Source organism: Xiphophorus hellerii, chromosome 15, assembly GCF_003331165.1.
Source record: "Xiphophorus hellerii strain 12219 chromosome 15, Xiphophorus_hellerii-4.1, whole genome shotgun sequence".
In the NCBI taxonomy this organism is placed as follows: domain Eukaryota; kingdom Metazoa; phylum Chordata; class Actinopteri; order Cyprinodontiformes; family Poeciliidae; genus Xiphophorus; species Xiphophorus hellerii.
In genome coordinates this window covers 21,923,637-21,944,681 of record NC_045686.1, presented here as the reverse complement: position 1 = coordinate 21,944,681, position 21,045 = coordinate 21,923,637, and the positions used below count along the sequence as shown (strand labels likewise).

Below are 21,045 nucleotides of genomic sequence, written 5' to 3'. Positions count from 1 at the left end.
TTATTCAGCTCCTGATGGTGATGTTAGATAATCTGCTCTCCAACATGCACTGTATAATAATAAACAGAGACCAGAGCTGGATAAATGGACAAACCCAGGCGGCATGGTAGAGTTAGAGCTCTTCTGATTTTGTTTAAATCAAAACTGTTTTACCCAGAACAGTTCTGATTTATACAAAGAAGAAGCAACTAAATGTCTAAAAACCGCAGAAAACCAAAGCAAGAATGTAATACTGGATCACAGAACAAACCACAAGTCCAAAAAAAAAAAAAAATTTCTAGAACTGTTTAGATAAGTGTTAGATTATTTCAGCCAAATGACATTCACTTGCGCTGGAGCTGATTCTGACTGCAGTCTGAGCTCAACTGAGTGTCTTTCAGCTTGCAGCAATATGATATGCTGTGAATGTACCAGATGAGCACAGTTTTCATTGGAAAGGCCTTCTCTACAAAGCCATTCAATGTACTTGTGTTTTAAACAAAAGCAGGGGGATTCAGAGGATAACAGTGTTTTATTTAGGGAGGTATTTTACAGAATAGTGACCTCAGGTCTAATTCATATGCTCTACTGTCCTGAAGCCATCATGACCTGTAACCTGTGTGACCTAAACACCGTTGTCAGTACCTGCCTCTGTAGACCACCATGTTCTGTGAGGTCCATCTTGTCTCTTAAACTATGGAAGTATTAAAAGGGGCAATAATACCTTCATGCACAATTTGATTAACAAATAAATTATTTTTTTTTTTTTTTACATTTTGGAAAAAATGAGCGATTTTCACACACAAAAAAAAAGTCAAAGTAACACACCTGATCCTGGTGCAGCAGAACACTGCGAATTCCACACCTTTATTCCCAATACACAAGCATTATTCAGAACAGGTCTGCATAAAAGAGCAACATGCATACTTCAAAGATGTGACAGGTCTTGATTCTCCAAAAAGAAATCCTCTTATTATTATTATTTTTTTAGATTTAGACCCATGTAAGGTTTTTCCAATACAGCGGCACACAGAAAAGACAGAAAAGCTATTGTGGCAAGTTTGGGGTGCCAACTGGAGAGAAGTGCATCTTTGGAAAAATGTTTTCCTAAAGGAAAGCACATGTGGCTCTGAAGGATCGTTCCCCCTGAAGCTACCGTCAGAAAAGTAGAAAGGAGAATTGCAATTCCGTCACGTAGTCTGGCTCCGGACCTGTTGCAGAGCCGTCTGGGCACTCAGCTGTTTTTTTGTCTGCTGTTGGTCTGGAGCTAAACCGATGTTTCCATGGTGTGATGGTTCGTCGTGGATGCACTGACGACTACAGTGGAAGAATCATATTAAATTCCACAGTTGTAGATTTTTATTGTAGAAATATTTGACAAACTCTTGATAACCTGAACCTTGGGTTGACTTTGCATCTTAGAAACCTTGGAGTCTTTATGTGAATAGCGTGTTTGTTCTGTTCATTTTAAACAGATTTACTTTTACTCTTTGTTATTATTTTTGGGGGGATGTGTTACAGGTAAATAAATTCTGGAGAAATAAAAAAAAGACCTTATTTCATATATATGCTGTCAATATTAAAAAATAACAGTAAAGATAGAAAATACCTTTTAAAAATGTGGATTTTTGTGTAACTATTGTATTGCCTGAAGATCCATATGATTAAAAGAAGTGTTGCTCACATTGAAACAATTTCATCATCAATGTGTTGTGTTGCTCATGTTCCTAATAGCATGACAGAAATACCTTTATGAACAGCAATGTATTGCAGTTTGGCTTATATTTCTAACATCCAGTGCTCTGAAAAACTAAAGTAACCCTTGTTTTGACAGTAACCATTGACACTCACCTGTAGCGTTCCATTAATAATGTTTATTTTACACATACACTAACATGTAAACAATAAGGTCATTGTACCTGCTGGGTTAAAAGGATAAAAAGCAGCGAGGTGGCTGGCTGACAGCTAATTAGTCATGTTCACTTTCCCATGTTCATTACATAGAGGTCATGAGGAGTGGGCTGTGTGGCTCTGGGGGATCAAAACGTGATAACCTCTGCTGTCAGGCAGACCGGCTCTGGTATGAAGGAGTGGAGAGGGTGGTGGTCCTAGAAAGGGACCACCACCCTCTCAGACTGGGAGAAGTAAAACATGAGGAAAGATAAAGCACATCGTAAACAGTAATGGCTTGAAAGGAAACAGGTGTGGGGAAAATACAGGAGCTGATTAAATAAAACGCAGACAGTGCTGGGTAAAACCTTTTAGATTGTTTTCACAGGTTGTCACAAAACGTTTGTAGAACCTAATTTTACTAAAATTACAGCTAAATGCAGGGCGTCCGCGCACCCTTTAAAAGTCTTCATTTCATGTATCTAAAATTATGGCTCTAAAATGTCTTAAATTCGTTTAAGATAAAAAGGAAGTTGGCCTTAAATATGCTAATAACTCATCTTAAATGTTGCCATGGCAGGGCTATTTAATCCTTTACATTCAGGTAGATTCTTTTCTTGCGTCACGTTTCTGTGAGGTAAAAGTTTGAGTCATGTGCAGACATCTCAACGCTAACTAGCTGCTAATATCACCTTGCTAGATAGCAAAGTGATATTAGCAGCCCCTGTTATGCAAATTTATCAGCAGTTGGCTGTCACTTCTCTAGCCAACCCAAATGATGATACAACATAAACTCTGCAGTTGGAGGTTTTGTGGATTTTAAACATGCCGTTAAGCTATTGAAGTATTTTATTCCAACAAAGTTGCTACTGTCAAGAAAAATACAGCTGAGAAAGAGGAGATTAAAGCAGCAGAGCATGGAACCAAGAGAATAGAGCCGCAGATGCAGCTGTGATGACAGATAGGGAAAAGATTAAGATCAGCTGTAATCAATGTCTTCAACTAACTTTAAGAATGTGGCAAAATCTATCTTACCTGTACATTTCTGCTATAATACAGGTCTTAAATTTCATTCATAATGGTCTTAAAAGGTCTTAAATTTGAGTTGAAACCTGCAGAAACACTGTAAATGTCTTTATATCTAGAGATTGAAAGCTTCACCTATTGTTCTTTACAAAATGGAACAAACTGAACAGCCATTTTAAGGCTCGCCGCAGAGTCTCATTTAGTCTGGACTTTGACTGGGCCGTCCTAAAACACATATATGCTTTGATCTATACCGTTCCATTTTTGTGATGACATCTGAGTTTGAAGTCATGATGGAAGGTGAATCTTTCTGAATTAAAAAAAACATAAAACTCTTTTTTTATTTGGTCTTTTACCAGAAAGCCATCAAAATAAATTGAAATTTGTATTTTGTAACGTGACAAATTGTAAGACCGATGTAAAAAGAAAAATAGCCAGAATACAACTGATCCAAAGAGGATATAAAGCAAAAGACAGAAGAAAACAGACGGAGACGCGCTGGCAGACTAGAAGACGCTGTGGTGAAAGCTGCTGATTGACTTTCCAGGATGAACAAAGTCCTTGTATGCGCCAGCTGTTATCCAAAAGAGCAGCTCGGACTGACACTAATTATCCATAATACCAACATAGAAATACCAACACGGGGATTCTGGGAAGTATTGAAAATGACTGAACTGCGTCTGTGTTTGAAATGGTTCTGCTGCTGTTATCGGGAGATGCATCTCTGGAGGTCAGGGGAGGGAAGGGGGATGAGGACACATGGAGTACCCTGCAGGCGGCTGGAGAATGTGGGAGTGTTTCAGAAATGTTTTGGGTTGGAGCATGGTGTAGGGGGTGCTTGATGTTAGTTTAACACGTTATTTGACTGTCTTCACTTCATGGGAGGCATTGTCTACCGATGGACAGAAAGATGCTTAAATATTTTAACTTGTCGTTCGTAGCCATACTACATCTTCATGTAAGAGTGGGAAAAGTGACAGCAGACAACGGTTTTTAGTGCATCTTTAAATGACATATTACATAGAAAGAAGAAGATGGCAGAAGTCCCAGAGAAAGTAAATATTTCTTCAAAATGTAGTCAGCGTTATTTTATGGCTAGCATGTGTCCAATGTCCCCATGGCAACCAACTGCTTGATTGGGTGATGGTTGACAACTTTTACTGTTAATTCCATCAATAAGTAGGCCTAGGTAGGAGTAGGCCTGTCGCAATAAGCAATAAATCAATTAATCCGGTGTTAATTTTTGATGTGAGGTGAGGCCTCCATGGATCTGTTTTGCTGAAGGATCTGCTGCTAACGTATTAATGCCGGAAACCACCGCACATTTTCAGGAATTTTGTCCAGTCAAGGTATTGGCAGCTCAGGACAGACTGGCACTTTTAGGCCGATAGTCATAATGTTTTGGCTAGTAGGTTTATTTCCAAACTACTGCTGTTCTTTGAAAATGAGTTCAATGAAAGCTATTGCAAATTTGTGACATTGTCTAAGTCTGTTGAGTTCAAAACTTAGAACAAAAAGAAAGACAAGGATAAAGTTCTCTACAGACAAAAGTCATACTTGCTTCTTTCTACCATTTCCTTATGTTCATCTGGTTGGATCTATTGTTTTGTCACAGAAGGAAAACCTTTTCATAATGCGCTTTAGCTGGGGAAGGTATTTGCTTGAAGGCAAGACATTGGGAGTTTGCTTGAGTGAGTTTTTTTTTTTCTTTTTTAAAGATAGCAGTCCAAACACAACAATGTCATGGTAGGCTGTGTATGAGATTCAGTGGGGGCTGGTCAGCATTGGATAGAAAACACAATGGCAGTGTTTGTTTGAAACCGCAGTAATCCTGAACTGATCTGACATCTGCACCCATTTCTGGAGTGCAGAATAACAGCCGAGTCCAGGGTTTGAGATATTCATCTCAAAGTTATAGTTGGGCCTCACAATCAACTGGTGCAATAGATTAGTCTTGATTTATTCTTTTTTTTTGATCCGTAGAACAGAGTCAGAATGGATTCTAAGTGCGGAGCGGATTTTGCGCCGCGGTCTGAACCGCATTTTGTTCTTTGTCTAACAGGAACTGGTGTGCTTACGTGGTGACGAGGACAGTGAGCTGCGTTATGGAGGACGGGGTGGAGACGTATGTCAAACCAGACTATCAGCGCTGTACGTGGGGCCAATGTCCCCGGGTCCCGTGAGTATCTACTGCCTTTTCATGTCCTCTGGTTTCCCCCTCCTCTTACTATAACATTAGCATCAGTATTCATCCTTGTCCTGCTAACTTCCTGTTCTCTGAATTCACATCCTCTCTTCAACCATCGGTTTCCTGTCTAGAAAAACCCATTTCCCTCAGCTGTTTTCGTTTCTACTGCCTTACGAGTCGACGGGAGGTTCTGGATGTAACTGAGCTAGCCGTATGATCAGTCTAACCTCAGAGTGCCATTATCCAGGAGCTAATGGCTAACATTTTATGCTAATGTCTTATGAGGATGAAAGAGGGTGGACACATACATGAGTTTCAGACTCATTCAATGAATTAGAATATTAATGAAATGGACCATTTATTCAAGAAACTTTTATCACTAAGTGAAACACTTTATATAGATTAATTACACACAGATTAAGTTTGAAAGCCTGTATTTCTGCTAATTATAATGATTTTCTGCTTACAGTTGATGAATACACAACATTTGAAGTTAGCATATGGCATCTAACCAATTAAAAAAAGTATTTTTAATACAGAGTCTTAGTGAAAAGTATTTTAATACCTGCTTAACAGTTGTCAATTTTCAAAAGGTACTTTTAATCTGACAAATGATTGTTTTATATTGTATATTTGAAATGTCTTCCAGCTTCAGTGTGGCGTATTCTTTACAAAATTAACGTTTATTAGTCTTTGAGAAGGCAAATTCACATTACTATGTCATTATCAATATATTACTGGAAAATGGACTCAAATCAACAATATTATCATTTATCATAATAATTTCAGAGACAATTTATCATCCAGTAAAATCTGTTATTGTGACAAACCTACAGAGAGACATCAAAGGAAACAGGAAGCTATCGATCTGATCCAATTAGATCGGGGAATAGCCAAAATAGTCAAAACAAAGCCAATTATCAACTTCAAGGTGATAAATGAAGGTCTGTGGTTACCTGTGGTTACCATAACGATTAGAAAGTGCCTATGTGAAGCAGAGCTGTAAACAGTATGCCCCGGCAAAGTCCCACTGTGGAAAAAACAACAGTGACTGAAGAGGTTTCAATTTGCCAAAGAACACACTGACTTGGCTAAAGACAACATTTTATGGACAAAAGCAACAGTGGTCTTGTTGAGTCTAGAGGCTGCAGAAATGTTCTCAGATAACCTTTAAACAAAGGTTTTCAGTCATGGTAAAGTTATCAGCATGGTGGCTTGGGTCTTATGATATTCTCATGCAATAGTGTTGGGCTTATCTGTCACATACATGGGCTCATGGATCGGTTTAAAAGGGGACATCAAAGAGGAAATGCTTTCAAGTGGATGTTTCAACAAGGAATCCAGTAAATGAGAATCATTTTGGTTCCAGACCCACATGAGCAATGCTACGGCGTGACCAGTCTATCTCAAAATGACAGTTTATTGGTCTTTAAGAGGCCAAACTTGTTTTGTTATGCCATTATCGATATATGGCTTTAATGTGGAAGTGTTTGTAAGCAAAAGTCATTATAAGGTTTTTCAGCTTTACTCGCTTTTTTAGACACATCGCTGTTGGTTTAAACCCAGCAGAATCATTTGAAAGAAGGTTTGTTGCAGTTTATCTTTTACATGTTTGACCGAGCTGGTCAACTTATTGCTTTTGTCAGTTTTCATTTCTTTATTATTTGTTTTACATTGACTGTTATACTTCTAATTGCAATTACTGAACAAATTACATTTGTGTTTTTTTTTACATGTTTGACCAAACTTGTGAAGTTATTGGTGTATTTCAATGTGCTTAACCTCAGATATTTGTGTTGGTGTGTCAGAAGTGAAAAAAGTGGATCGTTGCATCCATAGTGCTAAGATGGAGTAATAGGAGAAGATGTAAGAAAAACCACACATGCATCTCAGGATCATGTTGCAGTGCAGAGAGGTGGAGGTCCAGTCTAGTCTGTCTCCTGATTCGCTCCCAAAACTGCAACTCCACCACCAGAAATATGCCATTAACGGGACTCTGTAAGCGATTTTTCCAAATGTGGATGTTGCGCTCGCATGAAGCCGTTACTCAAATACTGCCTGTGTTTCTCCTCTTTTGAAGTTCTCCCTCTGTTTCGACCTTGGCCCGGCCGTTTGATCCCCAGGCCTTGCCAGGGGCCTCGGCGTAAACCCGGACTATGCTAAGAATGTAGCCAGTAGGGACTCCAGGCACCACAATCTAGTCTTTCTTCTTAAAAACAATCTCTTCTTCATACCCTGGCTCTCCTCTGGCTTCTCTCTCTCTCTTCCTTCAGCTCCATAAGGCTCTTTCTACGCTCCTCCTCACAATTATTTATTTTTCCATCAGCTGACCTTTCTGTCACCTTGTTAAAGCAGCCTTTGCAACCTACAAGCCTGTTTATGGACTGATACAAAAAGAGGATAAAAGTGCAGTGTGCCCTGGCCAGTATGCCTCTAATGCCGCTTGCATCATGTATTGATATTTCTGGCTAAATCTGTCCTATTTATGGTACTTTGACTGGAACAGGGAGACTCTTCAAGCGTGGAGTTGAATGACACGTTCCTGGGAAAACTGCAGCAGCGAGTTCCAAATAAAACATTTTACATATTTTTGGAGGCCATTTATGAGGAAGTAACTCTGATTTAGTGTGAGATAAACGCGGTGGATTTCTGTTGGAATCTCGTTGCGAAATAAAAGAGGCAGGAAGAACATTTTAAGCTCCGACAGCAGAGATTATCCTGTCCATCGACTGACAGGCACCCGTTTATTCTGTGGATGTCAACAGTGAGCAAGAAAGTCCGAGTATTCAGGAAACGTTACGGCTTACTGATTGGGATCCCGGGATCCCAGTGATGTCAAATTATAAATTGAACATAAAACCAGGGCAATACATTTGCAGTCTCAAAATATACCAGAACTTCAAGCAGTTAGAAACGGCCTGACTCAGCAAGTCTCTCCACTCTTCTTCCTGCGTCCGTCAACTCAATCCAGGGTCTTTTGATTTATTCCTTAAATTGACAGTATTATGTAAAATCCACGTTTTTTGAGCTTTACATCATGTTATAATGTTATGTCCTAATCAAAAACCTGGAGTGTTGCCTTGATTCTTTCATACGTTTGAAAAGTCCTTGAATCTCCATGGTAACCTGGGCCCTCCTTCGAGACACAGCTCTCCGTCCAAGTTTCCAAGCTTCCTAGCTTCTGCCTCACAGAGCAGCCCCTCCCCCACTCAGCTCCTTCAGACTAGTTTTCTCTTGGTCTATCCCATGAAATGACTCGGAACTTAAGCCAAATTTGTGACTTTTGCCGGCTTCTATAACTCATCTTTGTGTTGGATTGTACAAAAGTACACATGAAGTTACTTGCAAGAAACAGTTTGATGAATAATTTGTTCTTTTTCTGTGTTCTCCAGTTACCGGACATACAGGAGGCCGAGGTACAAGGTAGCGTACAAGATGGTGACCGAAATGGAGTGGAAATGTTGCCACGGTTACTCAGGGGAAGACTGCCGCCAGGGTCCTCACGGGACCCTTGACACTCGGGTCAACGGAGGGCAGACACAGATGCCAGAGTCCGGCGGTGGAAGGAAGGGCGAACAAGGTATGACAGTTTAACGAAGTTTTAAAGAAAAAACAAAAGGAGTGAAAAAAAGCTTGACCTGATGCTCCGCTCACATCCAGACTCTTTCTTTTTCTTGATTTGAGGCGAGAGTGAGAGAATCCAGGAGCTGCAGGACACGATCACCGGACTCAAAAAAGAACTCCATGACATGAAGACCACCATTGACGGAATAAACCAAAAGCTGTACGTGAATATTGTCCATCCGTCAAGCGCGTGTGTTACTGGTGAAGTGCCGTCACCTGCAGGCTGTAGTCCTGTTTACACCAGACCGGCTAGCACTAATATGTCCGTTTCTCCTCACTTCCTAAACCAAACATCTGTGCGTGTCAGTGTTTATGGCTGTTGGTCAGTTTTGGAGAGCAGACATCCTTCTCTTCTCAAATATACAGACTGGAAGAGATAAACAGTTCAATCTGAACAAGATAACATGATAGCATGTAAATAAACCACAGAATCAGTGGCTTCCTATTTGTCCACTGGATACTTCCCCGCTCCAGAAAAGTGTTTAGAAGAAGTCGAACACTAAATACTCGGGTTTAGCGTTTTGTCGCAGATCTTCATTTAGGTCTACGGACGTCCGCGTGTTCTGGTTTGCAGGCCCAGCCTGAACGGAGCCACCGTTCCTGCGGATTCAGCTCAGCCCTTCATGAAGGAAACCATCAACACCATCCAGACCAAGCTGGACCATCTCTACAACAGAACACAGGTAATCATCGGCTTTAGTTCTGGTCTCTACGCCATTGTGCAAATTGAAATTACGAGAATAAATTTGCTCAATCGAAGCTCTTCCATTGAGCAGTTTTGAAAAGCTTCACATTTTTCACTGGTGCTCTTTTGCTGTGTTCTTTTCCAAACATAAATTGGTAAACATTATGTTTGGAATTCAAGTTTGTATTAGTTTTGTCATAGCACGTTTTCCCACAGGGATTCAGGAGGTTTTAGCTCTGGATGTTTTCTTTGGAAGAAATGGCCTCTGTCTTTCAGCCCCGCTCCTTAATCCAGACAGATGGACAACACAGTAGATTGTTGTCTTAAATTGATCACAATCAGTACTTGTCAGAAATCTGTCCAGATCCTTCGGTATTATTATCCACTTTCTGTCCCGTGTTTTCATCACTCTTAGAGAAGCTTCCAGTTTGAGGAACGTCACTGTTGTCCAAACATTACGCGAACGTCTTTTTGTCCAAAAGATGATACCTGATCAAATCATTCAAGAGAATGAAAAACTGCAACACAGCAGCACATCTACAAAAAGCCTTGTTTTTTTTGTTTTGTCTTGTTTTGTTTTTGTAAGAAAATGATCCATTCTGATGCGTTAGACTTGTTGTTGTCCTCTATCTTAGATCAAATGTACCAAACTTTAAGGGACGGTTTGGATGTGTTTCTGTGCCCTGCTATTAAAATATCACAAGCTAAAAGCTGACTTTTGTACCATCCACCATGTCTGTCGCCTTAATTAACCCTGTAACACAATCACAGGCCATAATCTCTGATTCTGTGAATTAGGTCCATGATGAGACGCTGCTGAACATCAACAACCATTTGGTGAATGGAGGAGGAAATGAACTGGATGGAAATGTTGGGCCAGGAGGAGGAGGGGGAGGAGGATGGGACCAGCTGAACACGCTGAAGGAGGAGATCCTGACTGAGCTGGAGCGAAGAGTTTCTCTGTCCTGCTCTTCCTGTCAGGTACAGATAATCAGACTGTAATCAGATCAAAAACCTATTCAGGTATTAAATTGTTCTGCTGTAATGATTATGCAGCATGCAGCCTAAAGCAGTAAGACCTAATGGAGTCATGCAGAGTGTTATATAAAAAATAAATTCTAAAGAAACTGATCAAATAAGTTAACAATAAGTTAAAAGTTTAATGGCAATATTCAATAGAAAATGTTGGGGAATGAAAGTTTCTAACAATAACAAAGCAATATTTGATTTTTTTTAAAAATATATATTTTAAACAAACCAGAGAGTATGATTGTATTTGCTATTTTTCAAACAATGTTGCTCTTTACAAGATGCAAAATGGATTTATCCATTAGTTATGCAGTGCTTTTAAACAAACAATATATGGCACAAAAGTGCACAGTTTGTGAGTCTCTAATATAAGAGTTAAGCCAATACTTTCAAGGGAGAGAGCAAAAAAACTACTGACATCTAGTGGTCTATAGTAAGATAGCGACCAACTAATAAAATAGACAAGAAAAAAAATGATGTGAACGTTTCTGAAATATTTGTACCGTCTTCGCTCAGCTAGTTTTCTACCCAAATCTCTGTTGTGTTTTCATATTTTTATATTTTTGACAGGGTCAGCTTGCAAGACATTTTCTGTTCCTTGATTTTCCTTTTTGTCTCTAGTCCTTTGAGGAGTGGGCTTGTTCTGTCAGGGGTTGTAATATGCTCCTTCTTTCCTTTGAAGGATCCAAACGATCCTTCAAAGGAAAAGGAAACATAAACTTTTAAAAGGCAGGTGGATTATTTTCTCCATGAATTATAGACACGTTCATGTTGTTGTTTACGTCCAGAAATTGCTCGCCTGCGCACAATGCTGGCAGACAAAAAGACAATTTTTTTACTTGCCATCCATAGTTGCGCTGCTGCGGTAGAACGGTTTTTGTTAACAAAATGAAACCTGGAGATGTATTATTATTAAATTAGAGCAGTGCGCCACAGCAAAGGGAAAAATAGCTCAGAAAAATCGTTGAAGAACAACTTAAAATCACTCATATTCTTTTTTCTCTCGCTCTCTGTGTCACCTATACTATACACCCACCCTTTGCCATAGCAACTGACTGACAACAGCGCCACTAGCAGACAGAGCAGAGATTAGCTCAAGTGTATCAGGATTCAACACCGAAAAACAGGCAAACATTTCCCACACGAGGAAAAGAACATTCAGTCCGTAGCAGTATCATATTTTCAGGTGTTAAGTGATCGTCTGTATGCTGCTGTGGTTCATTAGCTGATTTTAGCTCCTGCTCCAACGGAGTTGGGTCGGTGTGTGGGTCGCCTTATTTTTTTTTAACTAATCTGAAACGCACTGAATTCTGCAGCAGATATTTATGTTAAGGTTGTCAAAGTCAAGCTAGCATAACTGACCTACTTTCTCTCCCTTGGTTTTTTTTTTAAATTAAAACTTTTTACTGACCTGTAAAATGAAATACCGTTGGATCTTTTTCTATATTTGCCAGAGTTTTGACATTTAACAGCAAATCCTTTCTTTTCTATATTACACATACATTTAAGATTTAGCCTGTTATATTGACAACAGCTAAACCCAATGGCAGGCCTCATTGGTTAGCAGCTTTTTAAGAGGGTGGGATCTTGTGTATGTGACATCATGTTGCAACCTGTCCATGCTACTGCTATCATTTATGATGCTGAATTTCTGACAATGGTAATTAGTCAAACTCTTTGTATGAGAAGCTTGAAGTCACAAACCAACAGTCCATTGTCCTAATAATGTTGTTTTCTTCTAGGTTGGTGTGGAGGACTTGAGACGTCGGCAGGTGGAGGACAGGGAAAGGATCAGAGCCTTGGAGAAGCTCATAAACTCCATGGACCAAAACCTCAGGCGTGACTTGGAAATCTACCGCAGAGAAAACAAGCAATCCCAGACCTGCTGCAACACCATCACAGAGCTGGAGAAGAGGCTGTCGAGCATAGACGTTCGACTCACGTCCACTTCGGACAAGTGTGACATCATCAAAGGGCGACTGGATAAGGAGCTGGCTGGGACGGGTGGAGCAAAGGGACGAGTCACTGAGGATCGGTTTAACAGCAGGCTGAGAGAGGTGGAAAAGAGGTTCAACACCACGATGAGGAAGACAGAGCAGAAGTGCACCAACACCGGGAGCAGCTTGAAAGAAACCCTGCAAAGAGATTTCACCCAGCTGCGTAACACCGTCTTTATTCAGCTGGATGACCACAGCTTTAAAATCGGAAAACTAGACTTGGAAGTTGCGGATCTCGGAGATACAGTGAGGGACCACAGCAGACGTTTGAGCCATCTGGAGAACGTTACGGTCTTCCTTGACAGAAAGCTAGCCTCAACCACAGAGATGTGCAGTGAGACCTGTGGGCACAACGGGAAAAAACCAGCGACAGACGAGACTGTGAAAACCTTGGAGTGGAGAGTTGTGACCAATCAGGAACACATCAAGAGGTTTAACAACACCCTGAACAACTTGTCTGTGACAGGAGACTCCCTGATTGACAGAGTGATTGACCTCACCAATGACATCAACAAGATAAAAGCAGTAACCGGACAGAACGGTGAACACTTCACCCGCATTGTCTCAGAGATCGACACACTGGGCAGAGATCTTGACGACTGTTTCGTTTGCCACAACGTGGAGCAGGACCTGCGCTTGCTCACCAACTCCACAATGATCGGCCTTAACAAATGCCAGACAGAACTGACGGATCTGCGGAGAAAAGTTGACTCGGGGGAGTCCACCTGTTCTCAGGTTTGCTCCAACCTTCAGGAAGAGGTGGGACGACTTAGGGAGGATGTGGAGGAATGTACGGGACAGTGCAAGACAAACATAAACGACTTGAAGAAACGGTTGGACGGTCATACTTTCCACAGCGGGAAATTAGGTGGGGATCTGAGGTCAGTCCAAGGAGAGCTGAACAATGTCATGATTACTTTTAACTCCATTAATAACACACTGAAGGACCTGGGACGGACTGTGAAGACACATAGTACCACGCTGACGGATCTATCCAGCACAAATTCAAACACCATTTCTGTGGTAAGCTAATGTGATATCACTGCTACTAAACTTAACACAGTATATTACAACATTTTAATGTTTATTAATAAAATGAAGGCCCATGTAGTTCTCCTTACTGCTGGTAGGTTAGTGTAAAATAAGGCTGAAAAGTACTGGGAAAATATTACATGTTAAACTACTTGGTCTTCTTTGCATCATAGCAATATCTGCACCTTGGCAGGAGGTTTAGCATCTTGGGTATTGAGATTGAGTGTCCTACTTTAAACACTATTTAAAGTGTTATATTTAGTTCTAACAATATACCAATGTGTCCGGTTATCATTAGGTAGATGAAATGTATTCCTTGTTGGACAGGAACTTTAAGGTGAACATAGACCCAAACCGTGGTCCTCAATAAATCTGTTTTAACTTCCAAGTCTGTAAAATGCTCTTTACCGATGCCTAATGTTGTTCATGTGGTCACCATCATATGTTTCTAATGGTTGGAAAGACTTCTGACCTGCCACTGCTTTCCCAATATAATATTGCTTTTCTACGTTCTTTATTAGCAGGCAACTGGACTTTTTTTTTCTAGATTCTTGACATGTTCCATTTCTCATGTGAGAGACTTCTTTGGGTTTAATCTTATTGAAAACAAGAAAAACATAGAACTTAAACATGAACGTCACCATTTGATGCCCTGTACCAGTTTGTAGCTCTTAGCTAGTTTATATCATCGTTCTCTTTATAGGTCAACATAAGAAGAGAAACCGTAAGAACAGCGAAGATAATAATAGTTAACAAAAGATACAAAGCCACCATAACACAGCAGCATAATCACATATGATGAATGTATTATCTTACTCAACTGTTAAAAATTCAACACCAAGTATTCAATTTTAAACATTATTGACAACAGCTCTGATTGGTCTTTGTCTTTTATACAGTGTATGTAAAAATCTAGGTTCACTTATAGATGCGTTTCATACTTTGTGATTTTAAGCAATTATATCTGTTAATTTGGAAGAGTATGACTTGATGTTAATAAAACACAAAATTCAGTTTCTCAAAATCAAAATATTACACCACTAATAAAACTAATAAAAGAAGATGTTTGTTAAAAAAAAAAGTTGGCCTACTGAAAGTATACCCATGCACTGTACAGTCTATGAATCCTTTTGTTATAAAAAATGAGTCCCTTTTATACCAAGCATAAAACTGAATGCCAAAAATATGTTATTTAGAACTTCCTTATCTAAGTATTTCTTCAATTTCTCATGACCCCATTGACCAAAGTTACTCTATCATATTTTCCACAGAATAAAACAGAACATTCATCATATGATGGATCTAAATGCTTATCTTCTTTATTTATCTGTATGACATTAAAAATGTGTTTTTTGTGCATACTGTAAAAACGCTGGACCACTCAAAAATCCTTTCTGGCTATCTTGAAAGTTTGGAAGCACTACAGAAGAATAGCACAACCCTGCTGAGGACGAAGTGTGTGCGATGCTGTAGGAAAATAAATCGTGGCGAAGGCCCACAACATGACGCGACACTTTGAAACACAAACAAACACGATTGTGTTTTGTCTTCAAGGTGGAGGACTTGAAGAATGAGCTGACGGAGCACGTCGAAGATGCCAACGTCCGGTTCGGCAACCTGGGCAGAGAGATCCAGATAATCAGGAACAATTACGCGATGGAGGTGGGGGAGTGTCGGCGGTCCGGCGACGGCCTGGACCGAAGGCTCTCCAAGCTGGAGGGGCTCTGCGGCCACCTGGACTCCTTCACAGACAACCTGGAAAAAATCAAACAGGGCCTGAACAAACACGTGTCTGGCCTGTGGGGCTGCGTGAACGGCCTCAACGTCACCGTGACGTCCCAAGGAGAGCTCATTGACAACATCCAGACCGTCCAGCTGGACCGTGTCCACTCCAGGATACATACGCTCAACTCCTCTGTGCTGGACTTGGGAAGGCAGTTCACCGTTTTCAGGGATCAGGACTTTAGGGGTGAGTTTCAGGGGAAAGGGAGCATGGGATTTCACTTTTGGCCAAGGCAGATGCACATTAAGTAATGGAAGACATTAAAATAGACCAAAGAAAGAATCCAGGCTGTCATGTTTGAAAGAATTCACTTAAGAGCCTAGTAAAGTTTGTTGTCTGTCTGAAGGACGGCTTCTTGTAATCACACAGACAGAGCTGGAGTCTCGCCAGGTTAAATGTCTTGGCTCTCCTGACTTATTGTACCCGCCGTTTGAAGCTCCTCAGAACCACTAACACTGCTTAACAGGAGGTTGTGTGCGGTATTTCTGTCTCTAAATTGTCCTTTCCCTCAGGTCCCCCGGGGCCTCGAGGAGAAAGAGGCGAATCTGGACCACCGGGTCCTACTGGACCCCAAGGCAGAGTGGGACCTCCAGGCAGAGAAGGCAGACAAGGACTAGTGGGACCCCCAGGTACAAAAACACAAGAAACATGTTCTAGCAGTGATCTGTAAAACATACACATTGTACTGCAAGAATTTGTCACATTTAATGCTGGATTTCAGTATATTATCATTTGTAGTTCAGAATTAGGAAGTGAAAGAGCGACAACAGATGGTTTAAATTGATATTCTGAAGAGTGTGTCACACATTTTTTATCAGCTCCCTTAAAGCTACATGCAACTTTTACAAAAATATGTTTTGTACATATTTGTTCTGTCACTTTGCCGTGACAGTTTGTTAGGAGACAGATCATTTGTGAGAAGATCGATATCCTCCACCTCCTCCCTGAGCAACTATTGCTGTCTGAAGAAATGAACCACTCTTGACCAAAAACAACCAATCAGTGCCAGGAGGAGGATCTTAGCGCTGCCAGTCATGCACGTTAATGCGCTGCTAAATGTCATCAGAGTCCATGCTAACTAGTTTTTTTCATTCATGACAGACTCTGTTGTGGTGAACCAGCTGTAGTGTAGCAGAGGAAAAAGGGCGACGGTATGAGTAACACATACACGAGATGATTGGCAGCGCTAAGACCCTTCTTCTGGCTCTGATTGGTTGTTTCTGATGAAGCAGTGTATTTCTGTATGATGACAACAGAACCAGTAGAACACAGAGGATTATGTCTGATTATCTGTCTCATAACAAAGTGTCATGACAAGGTGATAATTTTAACAAATATGTAAAAGACATATTTTATTTATAAACGTTACATACTGCTGATTTAATTTTGATACAAATAGATAAAATCCATAGTCATCCTGATTAAGAAAAAAAAGTCAACCTGTGTGTAATTTAATCTCTGTATTAATCCAACTGTTCAGTGAAGGCCTCAGAGCTTTGTTAGAGAACATTAAAGAGATAATAAAATTATGAAAACCAAGAAGATGTGGAGAAATGTAAGGTTATAAAAATAATAATAAATCAGACAAGATGGTAGAAAAGATTCCCTGAAAGACTTGCAGATGGACTTGCAAACAAAGCAACACCAGATATTGAACATTTTTCATTTTATACGCTACTTACTGCTGATCAAACCCCTAAAAGTCCCAACAAAATACACTGACGTTTGTGGATAGAATATGGCAAAATGTGGACGATGTAAGCGGTGTGAATATTTTTACAAGGCTCTGTTTGTTGAAACACCAGTGAATGGCTTATTTGGATATTTACCTTACTCTTTATATCCTTCATCTTGCTTTTCAGGGCTCAGAGGAGAACAGGGTATGTACTGCACTTACTGAACAACAGATGAAAGCCCTCATTCCACTTTGATGTGTAATTCTCACTAAGCTCTGCTCTGTTTCTACTTTGTCATCTGGTCTTCAAGGGTCCGATGCTCACGTGCCGCGCCTTTCTTTCTCTGCTGCGCTGACTCGCCGGATGAGGAAGACGGGAACCATAGAGTTCAACGAAGTGTTTGCCAACGAAAATAAAGCCTACGATCCTGAAACAGGTGTGTGCTAGTGCTTCAAGCACTTCTATCATTTCCTGTCCACTTGGTTGGTGTTTTCTTTATTCAGGTTCAAAGGTTCTGCTCTGTAGTTATCTAGCAAAATAGCTAGCAAGTTAGATAACCAGCAAGATAGATAGATAGCTAGCAAGATAGATATATAGATGGATAGCTAGTAAATTGGATAGCTACAAAGATAGATAGTTAGCAAATTAGATAGCTAGCAAGTTAGATAACTAGCAAGCTAGATGCTAGAGTTAGATAGATAGACAGACAGACAGCTTTTGTCTGTGAATAGATTCAACTATTGTTTAAAAGTAATTTAATCTGTTTTTCTATGTTTGATATTAGAACTTGTTTAACTATCTAAAACATTTAAGCGTGATAAAAAAGCAGAAATGTGTAGCTGTTCAAATATATATATATTTTACAGCACAGTACACCCGCTAAGAGACAAATTAATCTTTTCGTTACTCTTCCATATTTACCACGAACACTGAACTAACCACTGTCCTGTTCTATAGGTATATTTACGGCGCCCCTGAGTGGCAGATACTTTTTCAGCGCCATTTTGACAGGTCACAAAAACATGAAGATCGAGGCGGTGCTTTCTAAGTCTAACGTTGGCGTCGCCCGAGCGGATTCAGCAGGATATCAGCCCGAAGGCCTAGAGAAGCCCATGGCGGAGGCCAAACACATCCCCGGAGCCCTGGCTGTGTTCAACATCATTCTACCCTTAGAGGTCGGGGACACGGTCTGCATCGACCTCGTAACGGGCAAGCTGGCCTTCTCCTCTGAACCCTTAACCGTCTTCAGTGGGATGCTGCTGTACTAGACCGTCAGACAGGACGGAGTACGATTTCAGAGTTCATCTTGCATTGAAACCTCTGCTTTGGACTCTTAACTCAAAGAGCCATCGACAGTGGGTGAAACTGATACCAGTGGACTGGATTCATCCAGCGAAGAGAAAAAATTGCTTGACAGCTTTAAGGAAAAGTTTTTATTTTGTTGATTGAGATGTATTTTTATGTGGAAAAGAAGCCACTGCATGGTGATTTCCTATGTTTCTATAAACTTGGACGCTTTACTGATTGCACCAGGACATCCATCAAGTTTCACTTGTGTTTTTTTTTTTTTTTAAAAAGGATATTTAGTCAAATGGAGAAAGATTAAAGATGTGGGTGTTTTTCTATTTATCTGCGCTGTCCACCCACGTCACATCAAATCTTCAGCATTCATTACGCACTCGTTTAGCCGTTGTATCTTTTTTTTTTCTGTTTTCTTTTAATGCGATCATTTATTTTTTGTGTTACTCACAGTTTCATTTTGACCACAAGTGAGTTCCCAGAAACGCAGCGCCGAGTGCCAATTGTCTCGAGGGAAAAATGCGGGAGGGACAAAGTCCAAACCACTATTCTTTAGGAGGAAATGCACAAATGAAGTCACTGACAGTTCAGCATAGAGAGACCGCAGGATTTTATAAATCATGCGGCCATAAAACAATAAGACCATTTTAGGACTTTGGCCGTGCCCCGAAACACAAAGGAAGGAGAGGATTTGTCAAAAGGAACAGAGGGGATTTTTCTTCTCACTCCGTGTCCTAATAAGGGGCATCTAAAGTTAGAAGACGAGGACTGAGATCTTACAGTAACAAAAGTTTGCCGTCAGCATAAAAACTCTGCTGATTATACAACATACAGTATAACTTTAGTGATTTTGTTTAAAATGCAAGATTTGTGGTAAAAGGTTTGATTTATTGTCAACGTTTTCTTAAATATACACATATACCTCCACTAATTATTGAGTAAATGTCTCTTAGCATTTTGCAGATATAACACCCACATGTAAGCCATCAGCTGATTGGATATTAAGTCACAGTTCCTTTAAGTTTGTTCATTTCCTGACAGAGTCAACCTTTCAGCTTAGCTTCCAAAGCACTTCAAAAACACCAAATTGTACCAAGTTTGTCTTGTTTGTTTTTAAGTGCAAATATCTGAGAGTGAATTTGAAACGAGACAAAACCAAGTTATAAGTAACCTTTAAGCAAGATACAGGAGCTTATTTTAAGTCAATAATTTCTTAATATTGATAAAAGACATACTAGTTCCATTGGTAGATTATTCCACTTATGAGAAAAATGTAGTTATAAGTGAAATAATCTATTTGAACAATTCCTTTTTGTAATCAATAATAAGTAATTAATTACTTGAAACAAACTCCGATATCTTGCTAAAGGTTTACTTGTAAATTGGTTTTACTTCAAGCATTCTAAGATATTTGGACTTGAAAATAGACACACAAAACAAAATACTTTGTAACATTTTGCAGTTTAGCAGTGATTATTTTTTTATTTTAGTCAGGCCCCGACGAGGCCATTCAGGAAGATTGGTGCAAGACTTTTAGAACTACTTTTGATCTGTGTTTGGAATCGTTGTCCTGTTTGAACAGCCAGAGGATCCTCCTCTCAGATGAAGGGGAAATATGTGTTTGGACTTTCAGGAACGACTCAGGAACCACTAAGGCCCAAGTCTGTTATAAACAGGAAGCTGCTGGGACATCCATGTCATCTCCTATGGTGAACTTACCTTAACATTAACACAAACTGAAGAGGGAGCCAACCAAGGAAGTAGCATTAACTCCAAAAATGGACCAAAAAACCTGGACCGGGTGAATGATTTCTGTGGGAAAGCTTTCGGGTCAGACGTGAGTAGGTCTGTCACCGTAACAAATTGTGCTGGACGATAAATTGTCCCAGAAATTTTGAGACCATTTTCAAGTAATATAATGGTAGTGGCATAATAATGCAAGTAGGTGCAGAATTCTCAAATCAATAAACTTTCATCTAACACAGGAGCTGAAAGACATTTTAAGTATCAAAAATGCATAAATAAAACAACAAATGAACTGAATTATGAAGTCTTTGTAAACAAAATTACCCTCCAAAAGAGTTGCCAGTTGAGACTCGTCATCCAGTCTTTGGTAGAAAGAGAGAGAAACACAATCATGCAAAGGAAAATGATCAAACTCGTTTTATCACGCGATTCAATGATTTATTGCTTACTGCGACAGACGAGACCAAGGCTGAGCAGTTTGTCCATGATCCCAAGAAGAATGTTCCAGATAAGGCTTTCAATCTCAAAAACACTTTTGTGCACAATTCAGTTTTCCAACAGAACAGTCAACACCCAAACGCACCTCAAAACTGTTCCACTTTCAAGTGGGTCAAACAGGCCGACGTCAAGCTTCTGGGAAGGTCCTGGCCTCACCACTTTGGAAAAGAAAAAAAAAAAGAATCAGTGGATTTCACTGAAAGGTTGAGCCAATGCCAGGAAACTACCAGTTTGTTTTGTGCTGATAAAGAAAACCATCAAATATCCATGAGAATCGTATCAGGAGCTTGTCGATCACTTGGATTAAGTGGTTTGACTTCCAACACAAAACAACACAAAACTTGACCAAGAGTGTTTTTGTCTAGTTTCTAGTGCAGATGTCTTAGTTCACTAAAAACGAGACAAAACTGACTTAGAAGTAACTTCTCAGCCAAACATACAAACTTGTTTTAAGTAAATAATATTGATATAAAGTACTAGTACAGATTTTTTTTTTCACTTATGGGAAAATCACATTTTTACTTTTAACTTGAGTTGAGACGCTTACTTTTATGCAGTGTACAATCTGCTAAGGGATATCTTATCATAAGATT

General features: G+C 39.9%; 1 protein-coding gene across 1 annotated transcript in view; it reads left to right on the top strand.

Moving 5' to 3' along the window:
- Positions 1-20,635, top strand: part of emilin1a (elastin microfibril interfacer 1a) — a 34,384-nt gene extending 13,749 nt beyond the window's left edge. The window contains exons 2-12 of the mRNA XM_032585337.1: positions 4,958-5,074; positions 8,476-8,663; positions 8,768-8,867; positions 9,282-9,390; positions 10,191-10,373; positions 12,164-13,441; positions 15,005-15,419; positions 15,746-15,862; positions 17,096-17,113; positions 17,220-17,345; positions 17,867-20,635. Coding sequence (XP_032441228.1) covers positions 4,958-5,074; positions 8,476-8,663; positions 8,768-8,867; positions 9,282-9,390; positions 10,191-10,373; positions 12,164-13,441; positions 15,005-15,419; positions 15,746-15,862; positions 17,096-17,113; positions 17,220-17,345; positions 17,867-18,177 — 2,962 coding nt within the window. The 3' untranslated portion in view covers positions 18,178-20,635. The remainder of the gene's footprint in view (positions 1-4,957; positions 5,075-8,475; positions 8,664-8,767; positions 8,868-9,281; positions 9,391-10,190; positions 10,374-12,163; positions 13,442-15,004; positions 15,420-15,745; positions 15,863-17,095; positions 17,114-17,219; positions 17,346-17,866) is intronic.
- The last annotated feature ends 410 nt before the right edge of the window (positions 20,636-21,045 follow it).